This window comes from Orcinus orca, chromosome 10, assembly GCF_937001465.1.
Source record: "Orcinus orca chromosome 10, mOrcOrc1.1, whole genome shotgun sequence".
NCBI classification, from domain to species: Eukaryota; Metazoa; Chordata; class Mammalia; order Artiodactyla; family Delphinidae; genus Orcinus; species Orcinus orca.
This window is the reverse complement of record NC_064568.1, coordinates 85,309,516-85,331,619: the sequence shown is the minus strand read 5'-3', so window position 1 is coordinate 85,331,619 and position 22,104 is coordinate 85,309,516. Positions and strand designations below refer to the sequence as shown.

Genomic DNA, 22,104 nt, shown 5'->3' with positions numbered 1-22,104 from the left:
TATATATACAGTGCATTTGCATTATCCATTCATCCTTGGATGGATCCTTAGGCTGTTGTAAATAATGCTGCAATGAACATGGGGGTGTAGATATTTTTTCAAGTTAGTGTTTTTATTTTCTTAGGATAAATACCCAGAACTAGAATTGCTGGATATGGTAATTTAATTTTTAAGTTTTTGAAGAACCTTCATACTGTTTTCCATAGTGACTGCACTAATTTACATTATACCATCAGTGCACTAGGGTTCCCTTCTCTCCACATCTTAGTCAACACTTGATATTTCTTGTCTTTTTGATAATAGCCATGTTGACAGGTATGGGGTGATACCTTGTGGGTTTGATTTGCATTTCCCTGATGATGTTGGGCACCCTCTCATGTGCCTGTTGACAATTTGTCTGTCTTTTCTGGAAAAATGTCTATTCAGATCCTCTGCCCATTTTTTTTTTTTTTTTTTTTTGGTACGCGGGCCTCTCACTGTTGTGGCCTCTCCCATTGCAGAGCACAGGCTCCAGACGCACAGGCTCAGTGGCCATGGCTCACGGGCCTAGCTGCTCCACGGCGTGTGGGATCTTCCCGGACCAGGGCACGAACCCGTGTCCCCTGCATCGGCAGGCGGACTCTCAACCACTGTGCCACCAGGGAAACCCCTCTGCCCATTTTTTGATTTTTTTTTTTTTTTGCAATAGAGTCGTATGAGTTCTTCATATATTTTGGATACCAATCTCTTATCAGATATGATTTGCAAATATTTTCTCTTATTCAGTAGGTTGTCTTTTCATTTTGTTGACGGTTTCCTTTGCCGTGCAGAAGCTTTTTAGTTTGATGTAGTCTCACTTGTGTATTTTTGCTTTTGTTGCCACTGATTTTGATGTAAAATCCAAAAAATCATAGCCAAGACTAATGTCAGTGAGCTTTTCACCTATGTTTTCTTCTAGTTTTATGTTTTTAGGTCTTAATGTTCCAATGTTGGATTCATTTTGAGTTAATTTTTGTGTACATTATAAGATAGTGGCTCAGTTTTCCCAACACTATATATTGAAGAGATTGTCTTTTCATCATTTTATATTCTTGCCTCCTTTGTCATAGATTAATTGCCCAAATACGTATGGGTTTATTTCTGGGCTATCTACACTGCTTCGCTGACTGACGTGTCTGAGTTTATGCAAATACCATACTTTTTTGATTACTATAGCTTTGGGATGTAGTTTAAAATCAGGAAGCTTGGGGCTTCCCTGGTGGCGCTGTGGTTGAAAGTCCGCCTGCTGATGCAGGGGACACGGGTTCGTGCCCCGGTCTGGGAAGATCCCATATGCCACGGAGCGGCTGGGCCCGTGAGCCATGGCTGCTGAGCCTGCGCGTCTGGAGCCTGTTGCTCCGCAACGGGAGAGGCCACAACAGTGAGAGGCCCGCGTACCGCAAAACAAACAAACAAACAAACAAAAAAAAATCAGGAAGCTTGATGCCTCTAGCTTTGTTTTTCTTTCTTATTATTTCTTTGGCTATTCTGGGCCTTTTGTAGTTGCATACAAATTGTAGTACTGTTTGTTCTATTTCTGTGAAAAAGGCAATCGGAATTTTGATGATTACATCTAATCTGTAGACATTTTAACAATATGAATTCTTTCAATCCATGAGCACAAAATATCTTTCCATTTACTTGTGTCTTCTTCAGTTTCTTTCATCAGCGTCATACAGTTTTCAGTGCATAGGTGTTTAACCTTAAATTTATTCCTGTATATTTTAGTCTTTTTGATGCAATTAGAATTGTTTTCTTAATTTTGTTTCTGCTAGTTTGTTAATAGTGTATAGAAATGCAACAGATTTTTGTATATTGATTTCGTATCTTACAACTTTACTGAATTCATTTTTATTCTAACAGTTTCCTTAGTGGAGTCTTCAGGATTTTCTATATATAATATCATGTCATCTGCAAATAGTGACAATTTTACTTCTTCCTTTTCAATTTGGATGCCTTTTTTTTTCCTTGCCTAATTGCTCTGGTGAGGACTTCCAATACTATGTTGAATAAAAGTGGTGGGAGTGGGAATCACTGTTTTATTCCTGATATTAGAGGAAAAGCTTTCAGATTTTCACCATTGAGTATGATGTTATCTGTGGTCTTGTTATACATGGCCTTTATTATGTTGAGGTACATTCCCTCTATACTCACTTGTTTAGAATTTTGTATATTAATTTTGTCAAACGCTGATGGCCACCAGAGCCAGATGATCAAGGCGTCAGCTGTTAAAAAGAAAAAAAAATCGGGTGCCAGAACAAGAGGCCAGATGAATGTAAAAGCTCCCTTTTGGGAGATACTGGCTCTCCAGAGCACAGCAGAGAGAACACAAGGATGGCATCTGCTGGTCTCCATCCCCAAAGAGAACTCCAGCAGGCCCTAGATGGGTGTTAAATTAGATGCCCGCCCCTCAGGCCAACAGTTTATGGTAAGCAAATAAGCCTCTTTCATAGAACATCTTGGTGCTTTTCAAATGGTTGCCTCTGTTCTGTGCTCTGGGGTAGGTGAGTTCATGTGCAAGCCCTTTAAGAACCATTTCTCAGTTCACTATACCCTGTGGGACTTGTGTATATGAGCCCTGTTGGCTTTCAGAGCTAGATATGTGGGTGGCGTATCTCTCAGGCACAGGTCTTAAAAGTTGGCATGCCCATTGTGGGGTTCAAACTCTTCACTCCTCAGGGTTGCCTTGCTGGGTCGCCTTGCCAGGGGTGGGGTTTACAGTGAGATTGTGTCTCAGCATTTCCTCTTGGTTGTGGGCTTTTTCTTGTTTGCCCGATGTGTAGGAGTTACCCAGCTTTCAATTTTTTTCCAGAGGAAGTTGTTCCATATGTAGCTGTATATTTGGAGTGTCTGTATGAAGAGGTGAGTCCAGACTTTTCTACCTCTCCATCTTCAACATCTCTAATACTTGTTTCTTGAATGTTTGTAAAAAACATGTAAACTCTTCTGTCGAGTGCCATGTAATACTACATTTACTGCAATCATTAATTTCCTCCTGCCCCTTCTCACCCTCTGATTTCTCTATTCAGTTAACCTCATTCACAAAACAACATTTTCCCTCCACACACATGATCCCAGAGAGAAAAGCAGCAATTGAGAGAATAACAAATCATGAAGAGGAGTTCTCAGGCTGAACTATGGAAATAATTGAATGGGATAGTGAAGGAAAAAGACCATTTCTCTTCTTTTGCTTGGCTCTGATGTGGCATGTTTTGTTGTCTGTCTTGGGAGTGGTTTCCTGTCAATTCTTAGGCTAGGTGGTCTTGCATAAATTTGTTGCATTATTAAAGTTGATATAAGAAATTCTGAACATTGAACTTATACCTGGGGCTATGAGAAGGCTGTGCTATTTTTGGACCCACTGAACAGGGAGAAGCCTTAATTTTAGTAGGTGACGACAAGATAAAGCCTCTTTGGTTATGTGTATGATAGTCTGCTTCTCTGAACTTTCTCTGCACTTGCATAATTAGTTTTTATATTAAGAAATGAAGAGTTTTGTTAAATAAAGAATGAATGTTCTTAATGAAATTTTTGGCTGACTATGAAATAATGAAATAGGTAGGAGTCCATGTGTTTGTTCTCTCATCACTGTTACTTTCACCCTTCATCCCTTTTTTTTCCCCTCCCTTTCTCAAATCTCTGTCATCCTGTAGCTGTGGCCTCTGTATAGTGATGTCTCTTCCTGATAGAAAGGACTTTCATGAGAGATCTGGTAGGAGTACAACTCTGAGAATATTGAATAGTGAGAGGCATCCATAGAGTAGCCAAGGGAGCATGGAAGCTCCAGATCTCTTCCATTGGTTGGAAGCTACTCAGAGGATGGAACAAGATGCTCTGCCATTTTTTTCTAAATCACAGGAATTTCGCCAAGGAAATCAATATTCACCCTTACCCACATCAGGTGGTCCAGCACACATTTGTTCAACTCTCCCTGTGCAGATTATTCAGAATATTGGGTTGTTTTTCTAATGGCATAAAGCCATCACTCTTCACAGCAGGATGTAAAAAAAAAGAAAAAAATCCCACCATAGTTGAATTAAAACTGCTGAACTCATAAACTCCCCACACCAGAAGGATAAAACCTAAGTTGCATTAACTAGTTGTCATTAAACAAAGTGCTACATATATAAATGTTTAAATTATCCTATATAAATCTTAGGAATAAATATATATACATCTGTATGAGTCATATAAATGAGCAAGTAGATAATATCTACTTGTAAAATGGACTAAGGGTATCAATAGATAATTTATGAGAGAAAAATGGAAATGATCAATAAGTATAGATCACAGAAATATAAAAATGTGCACATTCATTAATAATAAAAAATTTAAAGTTATGGCAGAATTTCTATTGGATTAGTAAATTTTAAATAGAATAATTATACATATTCCTTGGCTGTTGTGGCAGAGGGAAGACTGATAGAGAATACTCCTCATTTATGTGTCACACTTTTTCTCATCTTCCTTCCTTTTCCTTTCTATACTCAGTGTCCCTTACTGCGGTCTCTGTGGTTCCTATTCGCTGTTTTCCTTGTTATTTTGTCTTCTTTCCTAAAATGTTCTGTCTCATTTTATCATAATCCTTTTCTGAGTTCTGTTAATTTCCTTTTTTCTTCCCCATTCATCTTCTGTCTGAGCATAGACTGCTACCACCTGGCTATCTCTGCTTTGAGCTCCTGGATGTGCTGCACTGTAGTGTTCCTTCCATAGCTAGAGTTGCTTTCCTAGTTTTTAGGTTCATTTGTAATTTCAGGTTACATTTTAGATCTGCTTTGGGAAAATGATATCCTGGTGAGTTTCATACTTGAGAATAATTATGTGCTCTGTTTCTTCATCTAGTACCTTTGTAGAGCAGCAAACTGAAATCCTTTCCTGTGACTCATATTTGAAGATCAAATGTCCTGGATTATAGCGGCAGGTTCCACGGTGGGTGGGGGTGGGGGTGAATGTGCCAAAGAAATGTTTCAAGCTCCACAGCCTGAGCTGCCTCTTCTTTTGCTACAGCAAAGGAAATAAAATACAGCCTTTGTGAGTAGCCATCTCTCTTGCCTCTTCTTTTGCTACAGTGAAGGAAATGGAGTACAGCCTTTGTGAGTAGTCATCTCTCTAGAGTATGGGATTCTCGATATTTAAACCAAGGCAATGGAATACTACAAATATTTAAGAATTAAAGAAAAAAATTTTGAATAGGTTTTGACAGATTTTTTGAGGTACAATTGACACAATAAATTGTATATTTAATCTTTGTCATAAAGTGTACAACTTGCTAAATTTTTAAATGTGTACACTCATGAAACCATCACCAGAATCAAGATGATGAACATATTATTCACCTCCAAAAGTTCTCTTACTCCTTGTAATTCCTCCCTTCTGCTCCTCCACTGCCAATGATCTGCTTTGTCATCATTTCCTAGAAGTTTTATATATAAATGGAGTCATACAGTATGTACTATTTCTTTTTATCTAGCTTAGTTGACTCAGCATAATAAGAGTGGCATCCATGTTGGCCTGTGTATCAATAGTTCATCCCTTTTTTTTTTTTTTTGTGGTACGCGTACCTCTCACTGTTGTGGCCTCTCCCATTGCAGAGCATAGGCTCTGGACATGCAGGCTCAGTGGCCATGGCTCACGGGCCCAGCCACTCCGTGGCATGTGGGATCCTCCTGGACCGGGGCACAAACCCGGGTCCCCTGCATTGGCAGGCAGACTCTCAACCACTGTGCCACCAGGGAAGCCCCCCCATCCCTTTTTTAGTACTAAGCAGTACTCCATTTTATGGACGGGCCATAGTTTGTGCATTCATTCACCTATTGATGAACATGTTGGTTGTTTCCAATTTTTTGCTATTACAAATAAAGCTACAATGAGAATCTATATATACATCTCTATATGGACACATGCTTTCATTTCTCTTTAGTAGCAGTGGAATGGCTGGATCATACGGTAGCTATATGCTTAACTAAACTGGTTGTACCATTGTGAATTATCACCAGCAGTGTAGAAGACTTCCAGTTCCTCCACATTCTTACAACACTTATGTCCAATCTTTATAATTTTGGCCATTTGAATTGGTGTGTAGTCATATCGGGCCTTTCACTGTTGTGGCCTCTCCTGTTGAGGAGCACAGGCTCCGGACGCGCAGGCTCAGCGGCCATGACTCACGGGCCTAGCTGCTCCACGGCATGTGGGATCTTCCCGGACCAGGGCACGAACCCGTGTCCCCTGCATCGGCAGGCGGAATCTCAACCACTGCGCCCCCAGGGAAGGCCCATGTATCATCTTTGATGAAGTGTCTATTCACATCTTTTCCCCATTTTTGGGCTGTGTTGTTGGTTTCATTTATTATTGAGTTTTGATAAACTTCCTTTACTAGATATGATTTTCAAAAATTTACCACTGTCTCTGGTTTGTCTTTTCAGTCTTTTAACAGTGTTTTTTTGAATTTTGGTGAAGTCCAATTTTTTTGTTTCTTCTTTTGTGAATCATGAAAAAAATCAGTAGTTCATATGTGTGTGAGTCTATTTCTGGACACTTTGTTCTATTTCAATGATTACTTTTCTGTCTTTATGCTAATAACACACTGTCTTGATTACTGTAGCTTTATAACAAAGTCTTAAAATCAGGTAGGTAGCGTTATTCCTGTAACTATTGATTTTTTGCCAAACTTAAAAGACAATTCAGTGGAGAAAGAAGTCTTTTCAACAAATGATGCTAGAACAGTTGTATACACATATGTAAAAAAGGATCTTCAACACAACACATACAAAAATTGAAAAAATGAATATTTAAATGTAAAACCTGAAATTATAAAACTTCTAGAAGAAAACAAAACAGATATTTTTACTTTGGGCTATGCAAAGATTTATTAGATATAAAGCCAGAAGAAGTTTTGGTAAAACCAACAGAAGTTCTTTATGCAGAAGGAAAATTATATAGTTCAGAAACTTGTATCTACATTTAAAAAAGAAGAGCATGAAGAAAGAATAAATGAAGGTGTAATTTATTTAATTTTGAATTGATGCAAAAGATACCTACTTGTTTAAAGCAATAATGTAATTCTGTATTGGGTATTTATAGCATATGGATAAGGGAAATGAATAGCAGCAGTGTCACAAAAGATGGGAGAGAAGAATTAAGAATACTCTGTTACAAAGTGCCTGCACTACACATGAAGCAGTAAAGTGTTATTTGATGGTGGATTTCTATTATTTAAAAATGTATATTGTAAACCCTAGGGAAACTATTAAAACAGGTTTTTTTAAGTATAAATGATACATCAAGAGAAGAAATAAAATTGAATCATATAGGGCTTCCCTGGTGGCACAGTGGTTGAGAGTCCGCCTGCCGATGCAGGGGACATGGGTTTGTGCCCTGGTCCGGGAAGATCCCACATGCTGCAGAGTGGCTGGGCCCGTGAGCCATGGCTGCTGAGCCTGCGTGACCAGAGCCTGTGCTCCACAATGGGAGAGGCCACAACAGTGAGAGGCCTGCGTATAACCAAAAAAAAAAAAAAAAAATTGAATCATATAAAATGCTCAATTATACCAAGATAAGCCAAAAATGGAGTGGAAAAAAGAAACGTAACAAAGAACAGATGTAACAAATAGAAAGCAGTTACCAATTTTATATTTGTCTTTTCTCCTTTTAGTTCTAGCAGTTTTAGCCTTCTGTATTTTGCTGCTTTGTTAGAGACATACATGTTTAGGATTGCTGTTAGAGACATACATGGTTAGGATTACTATGTCTCCTTGGAGAATTGACCCCTTTATCATCAGACAGTGCCCTCTTTGTCTCTGATAATCTTCCTTGATATAAATTCTGCTCTGTCTGAAATTAATATAGCTCCCTCAGTTTTTCTTTGCTTGAAAATGTCTTTATTCTCTTTGACTTTTGAGGTAATTTCATTGGATATAGAACTCTAGTTTGGCAGGTGTCTTTTTTTCTTCTTTCAATACTTTAAAGAGTTCATTTCTCTCTTCATGTTTGAGTGGTGTCTGATAAGAAGTCTTCCGTAATTCTTATCCTGTTCCTCTGTAGGTGATTCTTGCCTCTAGCTTCATTCAAGAAGTTCTCTTTGTCTTAGTTTTCTGCAATTTAAATATGTATGTCTGGGTGGTTGTTCTTGTTGTTGATGATTATTTTTCTTTTTAATATTTATCCTGTTTGGTGTTCTCTGAGCTTCTTGGATTTGTGGCTTGGTGTCTGCCATTAATTTCAAAAAGTTCTCAGCCATTAATTTTTCAAATATTTCTTCTTCCCATTTTTTCCTACTCTTCCTGGTGTTCTAGTCATGCATATGTTACAACTTTTGGTATTGTCCACAGTTCTGAGATGTTCTGTTTGTTTGTTTGTTTGTTTATTTATTTATTAAATTCTCTTTCATTTCAGATTGGGAAGTTCCTATTGACCTATATTCAAGTTCATTGATCCTTTCCTCAGCTGTGTTGAGATTACTCATAAGCCCATCAAGGCATTCTTTGTACCTGTTACAGTTGCCATGATTTCTACTATTTCTTTTTTATGCTTTCTAATAATATCCATCTCTCTGCTAACATTACCTATGTGGTATTGTATGTTGTCATTTTTTTCCCATTAGCGCCCTTGACATATTAATTATAGTTATTTTAAATTCCCTGTCTAGGAATTCCTACATATGTGTCAAATCTGAGCCTGGTTCTGATGCTTATGTTAAAAAAAATCAGGGTGCAGTACACTTCATATAGTGTTATTTTTAATGTAAATAGAGGTGATAATAAGAAAATATTTTCTTATTTGCCTGTGTATTCATAAAGGGACATAGGAAGAGTATAGTGGAAAATATTTTTCCCACCTATTTTCATTTTTTTCTGTACTACATCTTCTGAAAGGTATCAACTCATTACCTTACATAGATGAAATTAATGAAGCATGTAAATGTACTGTATGTTAAAAATGTAAATAAGAAAGAAAAAGTGTCTTGACTTCTACTTCTCATTTAAGATGCTTTCCTTTTCTCTCTTGTCCAAACTTCTCTTGCCCTTTACAAATACTGAGACATATTTTAGTTGTGGGACATGTTTATTTAGGTTACTACTGGCAAGACAGATCAAGACTTGAGCTTCTTTCTTTAATAATTACTGTCATATCAATTATGATAACATTCAACCTCTCCACAAATTAGTTAGCAATATAGGATTTTAAACTTATGACTGTCTATAATATTTTTGATATACCTTTATGTTATCCTGTGGCTCCTTTGTGGAGGTGTTGGACAAACCATGTGGCTCTGTGCTGTTCACCATGGCTATCATTGTGAGGCTCATACACACGCGCTGTGACATTACTATAACATTACAGAGGAGCAGTAAGAGAGCAATTCCATAACGAATGGAACAAAAATTTGGAACTGGAATGTAGAACAGAAAGTATCCATCATTAACACATCTGAGGTAAAAACATAATTTAACTTTAGGAAGTGCCACTTAGAAATTTGGACTCCTATATATTAATTAAAAATTTTATTGTACTAACTGGCTTTTGAGAATTCATGACACAATAAGAAGATGTGGGACTGATCTTATAATTTCATACCCCCTAAAATATAATCCCTAATAGAACGTCCCAGAAAATTGAGCCAGTCCTTGAAGGACTTTGGCTCATGTCTATTTTAAAGGGACCATTTACAAATACCCTGAGTTACTCTTGGAAGTAAGTCCCCTGAACAACAAAAAAGACCTTCCCTCAAGTAAACTGCTTTATTCTCAAAACTTATATGATTAGTCTGGTTGAGAAAATCATATGTGCACACTGCAGAGAAAAACAGCACTTAAAAAATGTAATGTATTTGAAGTAGTTTCAAGCTAGAGTAATCAGTGTAGTGTTCGTGAAAGGCCAAACAAATTCATCAATAGGAGAAAGTAGGGAGTCCAGAAAAAGAGGAGTATAAATAATCATATGCTTTTGAATAAATACACTAATGCAAATCAATGGAGGCAAGTACAGTCTTTTCAACAAATGGCACTTTCTCAAGAGAAATAAAAATATGTGTCTACAAAAGGCTTGTACTGAAATGTTTATAGAAGCTTTATTCAAAATAGCTGGATATTTGGAATGGATGAACATACCATAGTGAATTAATACAATGGATATTACTCAGAACTACAAAGTAAGGAAACACTGATACACTCAACAATCTGGATGAATCTCAACAAAAATATGGTCAGCTGAAGAAGCTAGACACCAAAGAGTGCATACTATTTCTATGAATTTCAAAAGTGGGCAAAATTAATTTATGTGGCTAGATATTACAATAACAATTACCTCTTGGTGAGGAGGGCAAAAGGACACGAAGGGACTTTACTGTAGTGTTCTGTGAGTCTTGTTTGTAAGTTTATACATTTTTCAAAACACATCTAAGATTATCCAACAGCAACAACAACCACAACCACAACTGGCATTGGGAGAGGAAACAAAATGGTGGAGTAGAAGGACATGCTCTCACTCTTGTGAGAACACCAGAATCACAACTAGTTGCTGGACAGTCATCGATAGGAAGACACTGGAACTCACCAAAAAAAAAAAAAATACCCCACATCCAAAGACAAAGGAGAAGCCACAATGAGATGGTAGGAGGGGCGCAATCACAGTAAAATCAAATCCAATAACTGCCGGGTGGGTGACTCACACACTGCAGAACACTTATACCACAGAAGTCCACCCACTGGAGTGAAGGTTCTGAGCCCCACGTCAGGCTTCCCAAACTGGGGGTCCGGCAACGGGAGGAGGAATTCCTAGAGAATCAGACTTTGAAGGCTAGTGGGATTTGACTGCAGGACTTTGACAGGACTGGGGGAAACAGAGACTCCACTCTTGGAGGGCACACACAAAGTAGTGTGCACCTCAGGACCCAGGGGAAGTAGCAGTGACCCCAGGGAAGAATGAACCAGAGCTACCTGCTAGTGTTGGAGGGTTTCCTGCAGAAGCAGGGGGTGGCTGTGGCTCACCGTATGGGAAAAGGACACTGGCAGCAGAAGTTCTGGGAAGTACTCCTTGGTGCGAGCCCTGCCAGAGTCTGCCATTAGCCCCACCAAAGAGCCCAGGTAGGCTCCAGTGTTGGGTTGCCTCAGGCCAAACAATCAACAGGGAGAGAACAACAGGGAGAGAACCCAGCCCCACACATCAACAGTCAAGCATATTAAAGTTTTACTGAGCTCTGCCCACCAGAGCAACAACCAGCTCTACCCACCACAAGTCCCTCCCATCAGGAAACTTACACAAGCCTCTTAGATAGCCTCATCTACCAGAGGGCAGACAGCAGAAGCAAGAAGAACAACAATCCTGCAGCCTGTGGAACAAAAACCTAATTCACAGAAAGATAGAGAAGATGAAAAGGCAGAGGGCTATGTACCAGACGAAGGAACAAAATAAAACCCCAGAAACACAACTAAATGAAGTGGAGACAGGCAACCTTCCAGAAAAAGAATTCAGAATAATGACAGTGAAGATGATCCAGAACCTCAGAAAAAGAATGGAGGCAAAGATCGAGAAGACTCAAGAAATGTTTAACAAAGACCTGGAAGAATTAAAGAAGAAACAAACAGAGATGAACAATACAATAACTGAAAAGAAAACTACACTAGAAGAAATCAATAGCAGAATAACTGAGGCAGAAGAACGGATAAATGACGTGGAAGACAGAATGGTGGAATTCACTGCTGTGGAAGAGAATAAAGAAAAAAGAATAAAAAGAAATGAAGACAGCCTAAGAGACCACTGGGACAACAATAAACGCAACAACATTCACATTATAGGGGTACCAGAAGGAGAAGAGAGAGAGAAAGGACCAGAGAAAATATTTGAAGAGATTATAGTCAAAAACTTCCCTAACATGGGAAAGGAAATAGCTACTGAAGTCCAGGAAGCACAGCGAGTCCCATACCAGATAAAGCCAAGGAGAAACACGCCAAGACACACAGTAATCAAATTGGCAAAAATTAAAGACAAAGAAAAATGATTGAAAGCAGCAAGGGAAAAGCAACGAATAACATACAAGGGAACTCCCACAAGGCTAACAGCTGATTACTCAGCAGAAAATTTACAAGCCAGAAGGGAGTGGCATGGTATACTTAAAGTAATGAAAAGAAGAAGCTACAACCAAGATTACTCTACTCAGCAAGGATCTCATTGAGATTCAATGGAGAAATCAAAAGCTTTACAGACAAGCAAAAGCTAAGAGAATTCAGCACCACCAAACCAGCTCTACAACAAATGCTAAAGGAACTTAAGTGGGAAACACAAGAGAAGAAAAGGACCTACAAAAACAAACCCAAAACAATTAAGAAAATGGTCATAGGATACACATATCAATAATTACCTCAAAGGTGAATGGATTAAATGCTCCAAACAAAAGACACAGGCTTGCTGAATGGACATAAAAGAAGACCCATATATAAGCTGTCTAAAAGAGACCCACTTCAGACCTAAGGAACACATACAGACTGAAGGTGGGGGGATGGAAAAAGATCCCCCATGCAAATGGAAATCAAAAGAAAGCTGGAATAGCAATACTCATATCAGATAAAATAGACTATAAAATAAAGAATGTTACAAGAGGAAAGGAAGGACACTACATAGTGATCAAGGGATCAATCCAAGAAGATGATATAACAATTATAAATATATATGCACCCAACATAGGAGGATCTCAGTACATAAGGCAGATACTAACAGCTCTAAAAGAGGAAATTGACAGTAACATAATAATACTGGGGGACTTTAACACCTCACTTACACCAATGGACAGATCACCCAAAATGAAAACAAACAAGGAAACAGAAGCTTTAAATGACACAATAGACCAGATAGATTTAATTGATATTGATAAGACATTCCATCCAAAAACAGCAGATTACACTTTCTTCTCAAGTGTGCATGGAATTTCCCCAGGATAGATCACATCTTGGGTCATAAATCAAGCCTCAGTAAATTTAAGAAAATTGACATCATATCAAGCATCTTTTCTGACCACAACGCTATGAGATTATAAATCAATTACAGGGAAAAAACACAACCACATGGAGGCTAAAAATATGTTACTAAATAACCAAGAGATCACTGAAGAAATCAAAGAGGAAATCAAAAAATACCTAGAGAAAAATGACAATGAAAACACAACAATCCAAAACCTATGGAATGTGGCAAAAGCACTTCTAAGAGGGAAGTTTACAGCTATACAAGCCTACCTCGAGAAACAAGAAAAATCTCAAATAAACAATCTAAACTTCCACCTAAAGGAACTAGAGAAAGAAGAACAAACAAAACCCAAAGTTAGCAGAAGGAAAGAAAGACTAAAGATCAGAGCAGAAATAAATGAAATAGAAACAAAGAAAACAATAGCAAAGATCAATAAAATTAAAAGCTGGTTCTTTGAGAAGATAAAGAAAACTGATAAACCATTAGCCAGACTCATCAAGAAAAAGAGGGAGAGGACTCAAATCAATAAAATTAGAAATGAAAAAGGAGAAGTTACAAAGACACCACAGAAATACAAAGCATCCTAATAAACTACTACAAGCAACTCTATGCCAACAAAATGGACAACCTGGAAAAAATGGACAAATTCTTAGAAAGGTATAACCGTCCAAGACTGAACCAGGAAGAAAGAGTAAATATGAACAGACCAATCACAAGTAATGAAATTGAAACTGTGATTAAAAATCTTCCAACAAACAAAAGTCCAGGACCAGATGGCTTCACAGGTGAATTGTATTTACAATTGTATTTACAATTACAATTGTATTTTCAAAGTCCTAGCCACGACAATCAGAGAAGAGAAATAAATAAAAGGAATACAAATTGGAAAAGAAGAAGCAAAACTGTCACTGTTTGCAGATAACATGATACTATAGAGAAATCTAAAAATGCCACCAGAAAACTACTAGACCTAATCAATGAATTTGGTAAAGTTGCAGGAAACAAAATTAATGCACAGAAATCTCTTGCATTCCTATACACTAATGATGAAAAATCTGAAAGAGAAATTAAGGAAACACTCCCATTTACCACTGCAACAGAAAGAATAAAATACCTAGGAATAAACCTACCTAGGGAGACAAAAGACCTGTATGCAGAAAACTATAAGACACTGATGAAAGAAATTAAACATGATACCAACAAATGGAGAGATATTCCATGTTCTTGGATTGGAAGAATCAATATTGTGAAAATGACTGTACTACCCAAAGCAATCTACAGATTCATTGCAATCCCTATGAAATTACCAATGGCATTTTTTACGGAACTAGAACAAAAAATCTTAAAGTTTGTATGGAGACACAGAAGACCCCAAATAGCCAAAGCAATCTTGAGGAAAAAAACGGAGCTGGAAGAATCAGACTTCCAGACTTCAGACTATACTACAAAGCTACAGTAATCAAGACAATAGGGTGCTGGCACATAAACAGAAACATAGATCAATGGAACAAGATAGAAAGCCCAGAGGTAAACCCACACACCTATGGTCAACTAATCTATGACTAAGGAGGCAAGGATATACAATGGAGAAAAGACAGTCTCTTCAATAAGTAGTGCTGGGAAAACTGGACAGCTACATGTAAAAGAATGAAATTAGAACACTCCTTAACACCATACACAAAAATAGACTCAAAATGGATTCGAGACCTAAATGTAAGACTGGACACTATAAAACTCTTAGAGGAAAACATCGGAAGAACACTCTTCGACATAAATCACAGCAAGATCTTTTTTGATCCACCTCCTAGAGTAATGGAAATAAAAACAAAAATAAACAAATGGGACCTAATGAAACTTAAAAGCTTTTGCACAGCAAAGGAGACCATAAACAAGATGAAATGACAACCCTCAGAATGGGAGAAAGTATTTGCAAATGAATCAAAGGACAAAGGATTAATCTCCAAAATATATAAACAGCTCATGCAGCTCAATATTAAAGATACAAACAACCCAATCTAAAAATGGGCAGAAGACCTAAATAGACATATCTCCAAAGAAGACATACAGATGGCCAAGAAGCACATGAAAAGCTGCTCAACATCATTAATTATCAAAGAAGTGCAAATCAAAACTACAATGAGGTATCACCTCACACCAGTTAGAATGGGTATCATCAGAAAATCTACAAACAATCAATGCTGCAGAGACTATGGAGAAAAGGGAACCCTGTTGCACTGTTGGTGGGAATGTAAATTGATACAGCCACTATGGAGAACATTATGGAGGTTCCTTTAAAAACTAAATATAGAATTACCATATGATCCAGCAATCTCACTACTGGGCATATACCTAGAGAAAGCCATAATTCAAAAAGACACATACACCCCAATATTCATTGCAGCACTATTTACAATAGCCATATCATGGAAGCAACCTAAATGCCCATCGACAGATTAACGGATAAAGAAGATGTGGTACATATATACAATGGAATATTACTCAGCCATAAAAAGGAACGAAATTGAGTCATTTGTTGAGACCTGGATGCATCTAGAGACTATCATACAGAATGAATTAAGTCAGAAAGAGAAAAACAAATATCTTATATAAACACATGTATGTGGAACCTAGAAAAATGGTACAGATGAACTGGTTTGCAGGGCAGAAGTTGAGACACAGATGTAGAGAACAAATGTATGGACACCAAGGGGGGAAAGCCACAGGGGGTTGGGGATGGTGGTGTGCTGAATTGGGCAATTGGGATTGACATGTATACACCAATGTGTACAAAACTGATGACTAATAAGAACCTGCTGTATAAAAAAATAAAATAAAATTCAAAAATTTAAAAGCACATCTATATATATACCTAAGATCCATATTTTATTTTATATCATTATACCTCAATAAATATTAAAATATTCAATAATGGTGTTCTGAAAACTGGACAGTCACATGCACAACAATGTTAAATTGACCACTATCTTACACCATATACAAAAATTAACTCAAAATGGATTGAAGACAAACTTAAGACATGAAAACATAAAACTTCTAGAAGAAAATATAGGTGGTAAGTTCCTTGACATATGCCTTGGCAATGATTTTTTGAATATGACACTAAAAGCAAAAGCAATGAAAGCAAATAAACAAAGAGCACTATATCAAACTAAAAGACTTCTGCAGAGCAAAGGAAATTATCAACAAAATGAAAGGGAAACCTACTGAATGGGAGAAGATATTTGCAAATCATAAATCTGATAAGGGGTTTGCACACAAAATATAAAAAAACTCATACAATTAAACAGTGAAAAACAAAGAAAACATCCAATTAAGAAATGGGCAGAACTGAATAGACATTTTCCGAAGAAGACATGCATATGGTCAAGAGGTACATGAAAAGATGTTCAGCATCACTCATCATTACAGAAAGGCAAATCAAAACCATAATGGGATAGCAACTTATACCTGTTAAAATAGCTCTTATCAAAAAGGCAAGAAATAAGTGTTGGAAAGGAGGTGAAGAAAAGGAACTGTGTACTGTTGGTGGGTATATAAATTGTGGCAGCCACTCTGAAAAACAATATGGCAGTTCCTTAAAAAAATAAAAATAGAAGTAACGTACAAAGATAGCCTCATCCATCAGAGGGCAGACAGCAGAAGCAAGAACAACAATCCTGCAGCCTGTGGAATGAAAATCACATTCACAGAAAGGTAGACAAGATGAAAAGGCAGAGGGCTATGTACCAGATGAAGGAACAAGATAAAACCCCAGAAAAACAACTAAATGAAGTGGAGATAGGCACCCTTCCAGAAAAAGAATTCAGAATAATGATAGTGAAGATGATCCAGGACCCCAGAATATGAATGGAGGCAAAGATCGAGAAGATGCAAGAAATGTTTAACAAAGACCTAGAAGAATTAAAGAACAAACACCTGGAAGAGTTAAAGAACAAACAGAGATGAACAATACAATAACTGAAATGAAAAATACAGTAGAAGGAATCAATAGCAGAATAACTGAAGCAGAAAAATGGATCAGTGACCTGGAAGACACAATGGTGGAATTCACAGCTGTGGAACAGAATAAAGAAAAAAAATGAAAAGAAGTGAAGACAGTCTAAGAGATCTCTGGGACAACATTAAAAGCACCAATATTTGCATTGTAGGGGTCCCAGAAGAAGAGAGAGGGAAAGGACCCAAGAAAATATTTGAAGAGATTATAGTTGAAAACTTCCCTAACATAGGAAGGGAAATATCCACCTAAGTCCAGGGAGTACAGAGAGTCCCATACAGGATAAACCCAAGGAGAAAAACACCAAGACACATAGTAATCAAACTGACAAAAATTAAAAACAAAGAAAAATTATTAAAAGCAACAAGGGAAAAATAACAAATAACATACAAGGGACCTCCCATAAGGTTAACAGCTGATTTCTCAGCAGAAACTCTACAAGTCAGAAGGGAGTGGCACGATATATTTAAAGTTATGAAATCAAAAGCTTCACAGAGAAGCAAAAGCTAAGAGAATTCAGCACTACCAAACAAGTCCTACAACAAATGCTAAAGGAACTTCTCTAAGTGGGAAACACAAGAGAAGAAAAACAAACCCAAAACAATTAAGAAAATGGTAATAGGAACATACATATCAATAATTACATTATATGCGAACAGATTAAATGCTCCACCCAAAAGACACAGGCTGGCTGAATGGATAAAAAAACAAGACCCATATATATGCTGTCTACACGAGACCCACTTCAGACCTAGGGAAACATACAGACTGAAAGTGAGGGGATGGAAAAAGATATTCCATGCAAATGGAAATCAAAAGAAAGCTGGAGTAGCAATACTCATATCAGATAAAATAGACTATAAAATAAAGAATGTTACAAGAGGAAAGGAAGGACACTACATAGTGATCAAGGGATCAGTCCAAGCAGACGATATAACAATTATAAATATATATGCACCCAACATAGGAGGACCTCAATACATAAGGCAGATACTAACAGCTCTAAAAGAGGAAATTGACAGTAACACAATAATACTGGGGGACTTTAACACCTTACACCAATGGACAGATCATCCAAAATGAAAATAAATAAGGAAACAGAAGCTTTAAATGACACAATAGACCAGATAGATTTAATTGATATTGGTAGGACATTCCATCCAAAAACTGCAGATTACACTTTCTTCTCAAGTGCACATGGAACATTCTCCAGGATAGATCACATCTTGGGTCATAAATCAAGCCTCAGTAAATTTAAGAAAACTGAAATCATATCAAGCATCTTTTCTGACCACAGCGCTATGAGATTATAAATCAATTACAGGGAAAAAAACACAACCACGTGGAGGCTAAACAATACGTTACTAAATAACCAAGAGATCACTGAAGAAATCAAAGAGGAAATCAAAAAATACCTAGAGAAAAATGACAATGAAAACATGACGATCCAAAACCTATGGGATGTGGCAAAAGCAGTTCTAAGAGGGAAGTTTATATCTATACAAGCCTACCGCAAGAAACAAGAAGAATCTCAAATAAACAATCTAACCTTCCACCTAAAGGAACTAGAGAAAGAAGAACAAACAAAACCCAAAGTTAGCAGAAGGAAAGAAAGAATAAAGATCAGAGCAGAAATAAATGAAATAGAAACAAAGAAAACAATAGCAAAGATCAATAAAATTAAAAGCTGGTTCTTTGAGAAGATAAACAAAACTGACAAACCTTTAGCCAGAGTCATCAAGAGGGAGAGGACTCAAATCAATAAAATTAGAAATGAAAAAGGAGAAGTTACAAAGACACCGCAGAAATACAAAGCATCCTAAGAGACTACTACAAGGAACTCTATGCCAGTAAAATGGACAACCTGGAAGAAATGAACAAATTCTTAGAAAGGTATTACCTTCCAAGACTGAACCATGAAGAAATAGAAAATATGAACAGACCAATCACAAGTAATGAAATTGAAACTGTAATTAAAAATCTTCCAACAAACAGAATTCCAGTACCAGATGGCTTCACAGGTGAATTCTATCAAACATTTAGAGAAGAGGTAACACCCATCCTTCTCAAACTCTTCTAAAAAATTGCAAAGGGAGGAACACTCCCAAACTCATTCTACGAGGCCACCATCACCCTGATACCAAAACCAGACAAAGATACTACAAAAAAAGAAAATTACAGGCGAATATCACTGATGAGATGAATATAGATGCAAAAATCCTCAACAAAATACAAGCAAACAGAATCCAACAACACATTACACCAGAAAGTGGGCATAGAGGGAAGCTACCTCAACATAATAAAGTCCATATATGACAAACGCACAGCAAACATCATTCTCAGTGGTGAAAAACTGAAAGCATTTCCTCTAAGATCAGGAAAAAGACAAGGATGTGCACTGTTGCCACTCCTATTCAACATAGTTTTAGAAGTCCTAGCCAGGCAATCAGATATTAAAAATAAATAAAAGGAATACAAATTGGAAAAGAAGTAAAACTGACACTGTTTGCAGATGACAGGATATCTATACATAGATAATCCTAAAGATGCCACCAGAAAACTACTAGAGCTAATCAATGAATTTGGTGAACTTGCAAGATACAAAATTAATGCACAGAAATCTCTTGCATTCCTATACACTAACATAGAAAGATCAGAAAGTGAAATTAAGAAAACAATCCCGGGCTTCCTTGGTGGCACAGTGGTTGAGAATCTGCCTGCCGATGCGGGGGACACGGGTTCGTGCCCTGCTCCAGGAGGGTCCCACGTGCTGCGGAGCGGCTGGGCCCGTGAGCCATGGCTGCTGGGCCTGTGGTCCAGAGCCTGTGCTCCGCAGCGGGAGAGGCCACGGCAGTGAGAGGCCCACGTACCGCAAAAAAAAAAAAAAGAAAAGAAAAAACAAAAAACAATCCCATTCACCACTGAAACAAAAAGGATAAAATACCTAGGAAAAAACCTACCTAAGGAGGTAAAAGACCTGTACTCTGAAAACTATACGACACTGATGAAAGAAATCAGATGACAGAAACAGATGGAGAGATATACCATGTTCTTGCATTGGAAGAATCAATATTGTGAAAATGATTATACTACCCAAAGCAATCTAAAGATTCAACGCAATCCTTATCAAAGTACCAATGGCATTTTTTTTTTTTTTTACAGAACTAGAGCAAAAAATCTTAAAATTTGTATGAAGACAAAAAAGACCCTGAATAGCCAAAGCAATCCTGTGGGGAAAAAACGGAGCTGGAGGAATCAGACTCCCTGACTTCAGACTATACTACAAAGCTACAGTAATCGAGACAATATGGTACTGGCACAAAAACAGAAATATAGATTAATGGAACAGGATAGAAAGCCTAGAGATAAATCCACGCACCTATGTTCAACTAATCTATGATAAAGGAGGCAAGGATATACAATGGAGAAAAGACAATCTCTTCAGTAAGTGGTGCTGGGAAAACTGGACAGCCAAATATAAAAGAATGAAATTAGAATACTCCATAACACCGTACACAAAAATAAACTCAAAATGGATTAAAGACCTAAATGTAAGACTGGACACTATAAAATTAGAGGAAAACATGGGAAGAACACTCTTTGACATAAATCACAGCAAGATCTTTTTTGATCCACCTCCTAGAGTAATGGAAATAAAAACAAAAATTTAAAAATGGGACCTAATGAAACTAAAAGCTACTGTACAGCAAAGGAAACTAGAAACAGGACAAAAAGACAACCCTCCGAATGGGAGAAAATATTTGCAAATGAATCAAAGGATAAAGGATTAATCTCCAAAATATATAAACAGCTCATGCAGCTCAATATTAAAAAAAAACCCAGTCAAAAAATGGGCAGAAGACCTAAATAGACATTTCTCCAAAGAAGACATACAGATGACCAAGAGGCACATGAAAAGCTGCTCAACATCACTAATTATTGGAGAAATGCAAATCAAAACTACAATGAGGTATCACCTCACACCAGTCAGAATGGCCAACAACAAAAACTCTACAAACAATAAAATGCTGGAGAGGTTGTGCAGAAAAGGGAACCCTCTTGCACTGTCGGTGGGAATGTAAATGATACAGCCACTATGGAGAACAGTATGGAAGTTCTTTAAAAAACTAAAAATAGAATTACCATATGACCCAACAATCCCACTACTGGGTATATACCCAGAGAAAACCACAATTCAAAAAGACACATGCACCCCAATGTTCACCGCAGCACTATTTACAATAGTCAGGTCATGGAAGCAACCTAAATGCCCACTGACAGACAGATGGATAAAGAAGATGTGTTACATATATACAATGGAATATTACTCAGTCATAAAAAGGAATGAAATTTGGTCATTTATAGAGACGTGGATGGACCTAGACACTGTCATACAGAGTGAAGTCAGAAAGAGAATAAAAAATATTGTACATTAACACATATATGTGGAATCTAGAAAAATGATACAGATGGACTGGTTTGCAAGGAAGAAATAGAGACAAAGATGTAGAGAACAAATGTATGGACACAAGGAGGGAACATGGAAGGTGGGGTGGTGGTGGTGGTGGGATGAATTGGGAGATTGGGATTGACATGTATACACTAATATGTATAAAACAGATAACTAATAAGAACCTGCTGTATTAAAAAAATTAAATTAAATTAAATATTAAAATTAAATTACAGAAAAGAAAAAAAAAACTACTGTATGATCCAGCAATTCCATTTCTGGGTACTTATTTAAGGAAAATGAAAACACTAACTTGAAAATGTATCTATACCCCCATGTATATTGCAGCATTGTTTACAATAACCAAGATATGGAAACAACCTAAGTATCTACTGATGGATGAATAGATAAAGAAAATGTGGTTATATATATGATGGAAGATTATTAAGCCTTAAAAAAGAATAAAATTCTTTTAATTGAAGTATAGTTGATTTATAATATTATTTTAGTTTCAGGTATACATCACAGTAATTCAATATTTTAAAATTATACTCCTTTTAAAGTTTTTACAAAACAATGGCTATACTTCCTTGTACTGTACAATATATCCTTGTTGCTTATTTTGTACATGGTAGTTTGTATCTCTTAATCTCCTAACACTATCTGG

General features: G+C 37.0%; 1 protein-coding gene across 9 annotated transcripts in view; it reads right to left on the bottom strand.

Moving 5' to 3' along the window:
* Positions 1-22,104, bottom strand: part of SLC17A1 (solute carrier family 17 member 1) — a 226,120-nt gene that overhangs the window by 194,584 nt on the left and 9,432 nt on the right. For 6 of the 9 annotated variants that reach the window (XM_049693682.1, XM_049693687.1, XM_049693685.1 and 3 more), the window contains one exon: positions 9,234-9,406. The exons of the other annotated variants lie outside the window; for them this stretch is intronic. In XM_049693682.1, the coding sequence (XP_049549639.1) occupies positions 9,234-9,406 (173 nt within the window). The remainder of the gene's footprint in view (positions 1-9,233; positions 9,407-22,104) is intronic. 9 annotated transcript variants of the gene reach the window in all.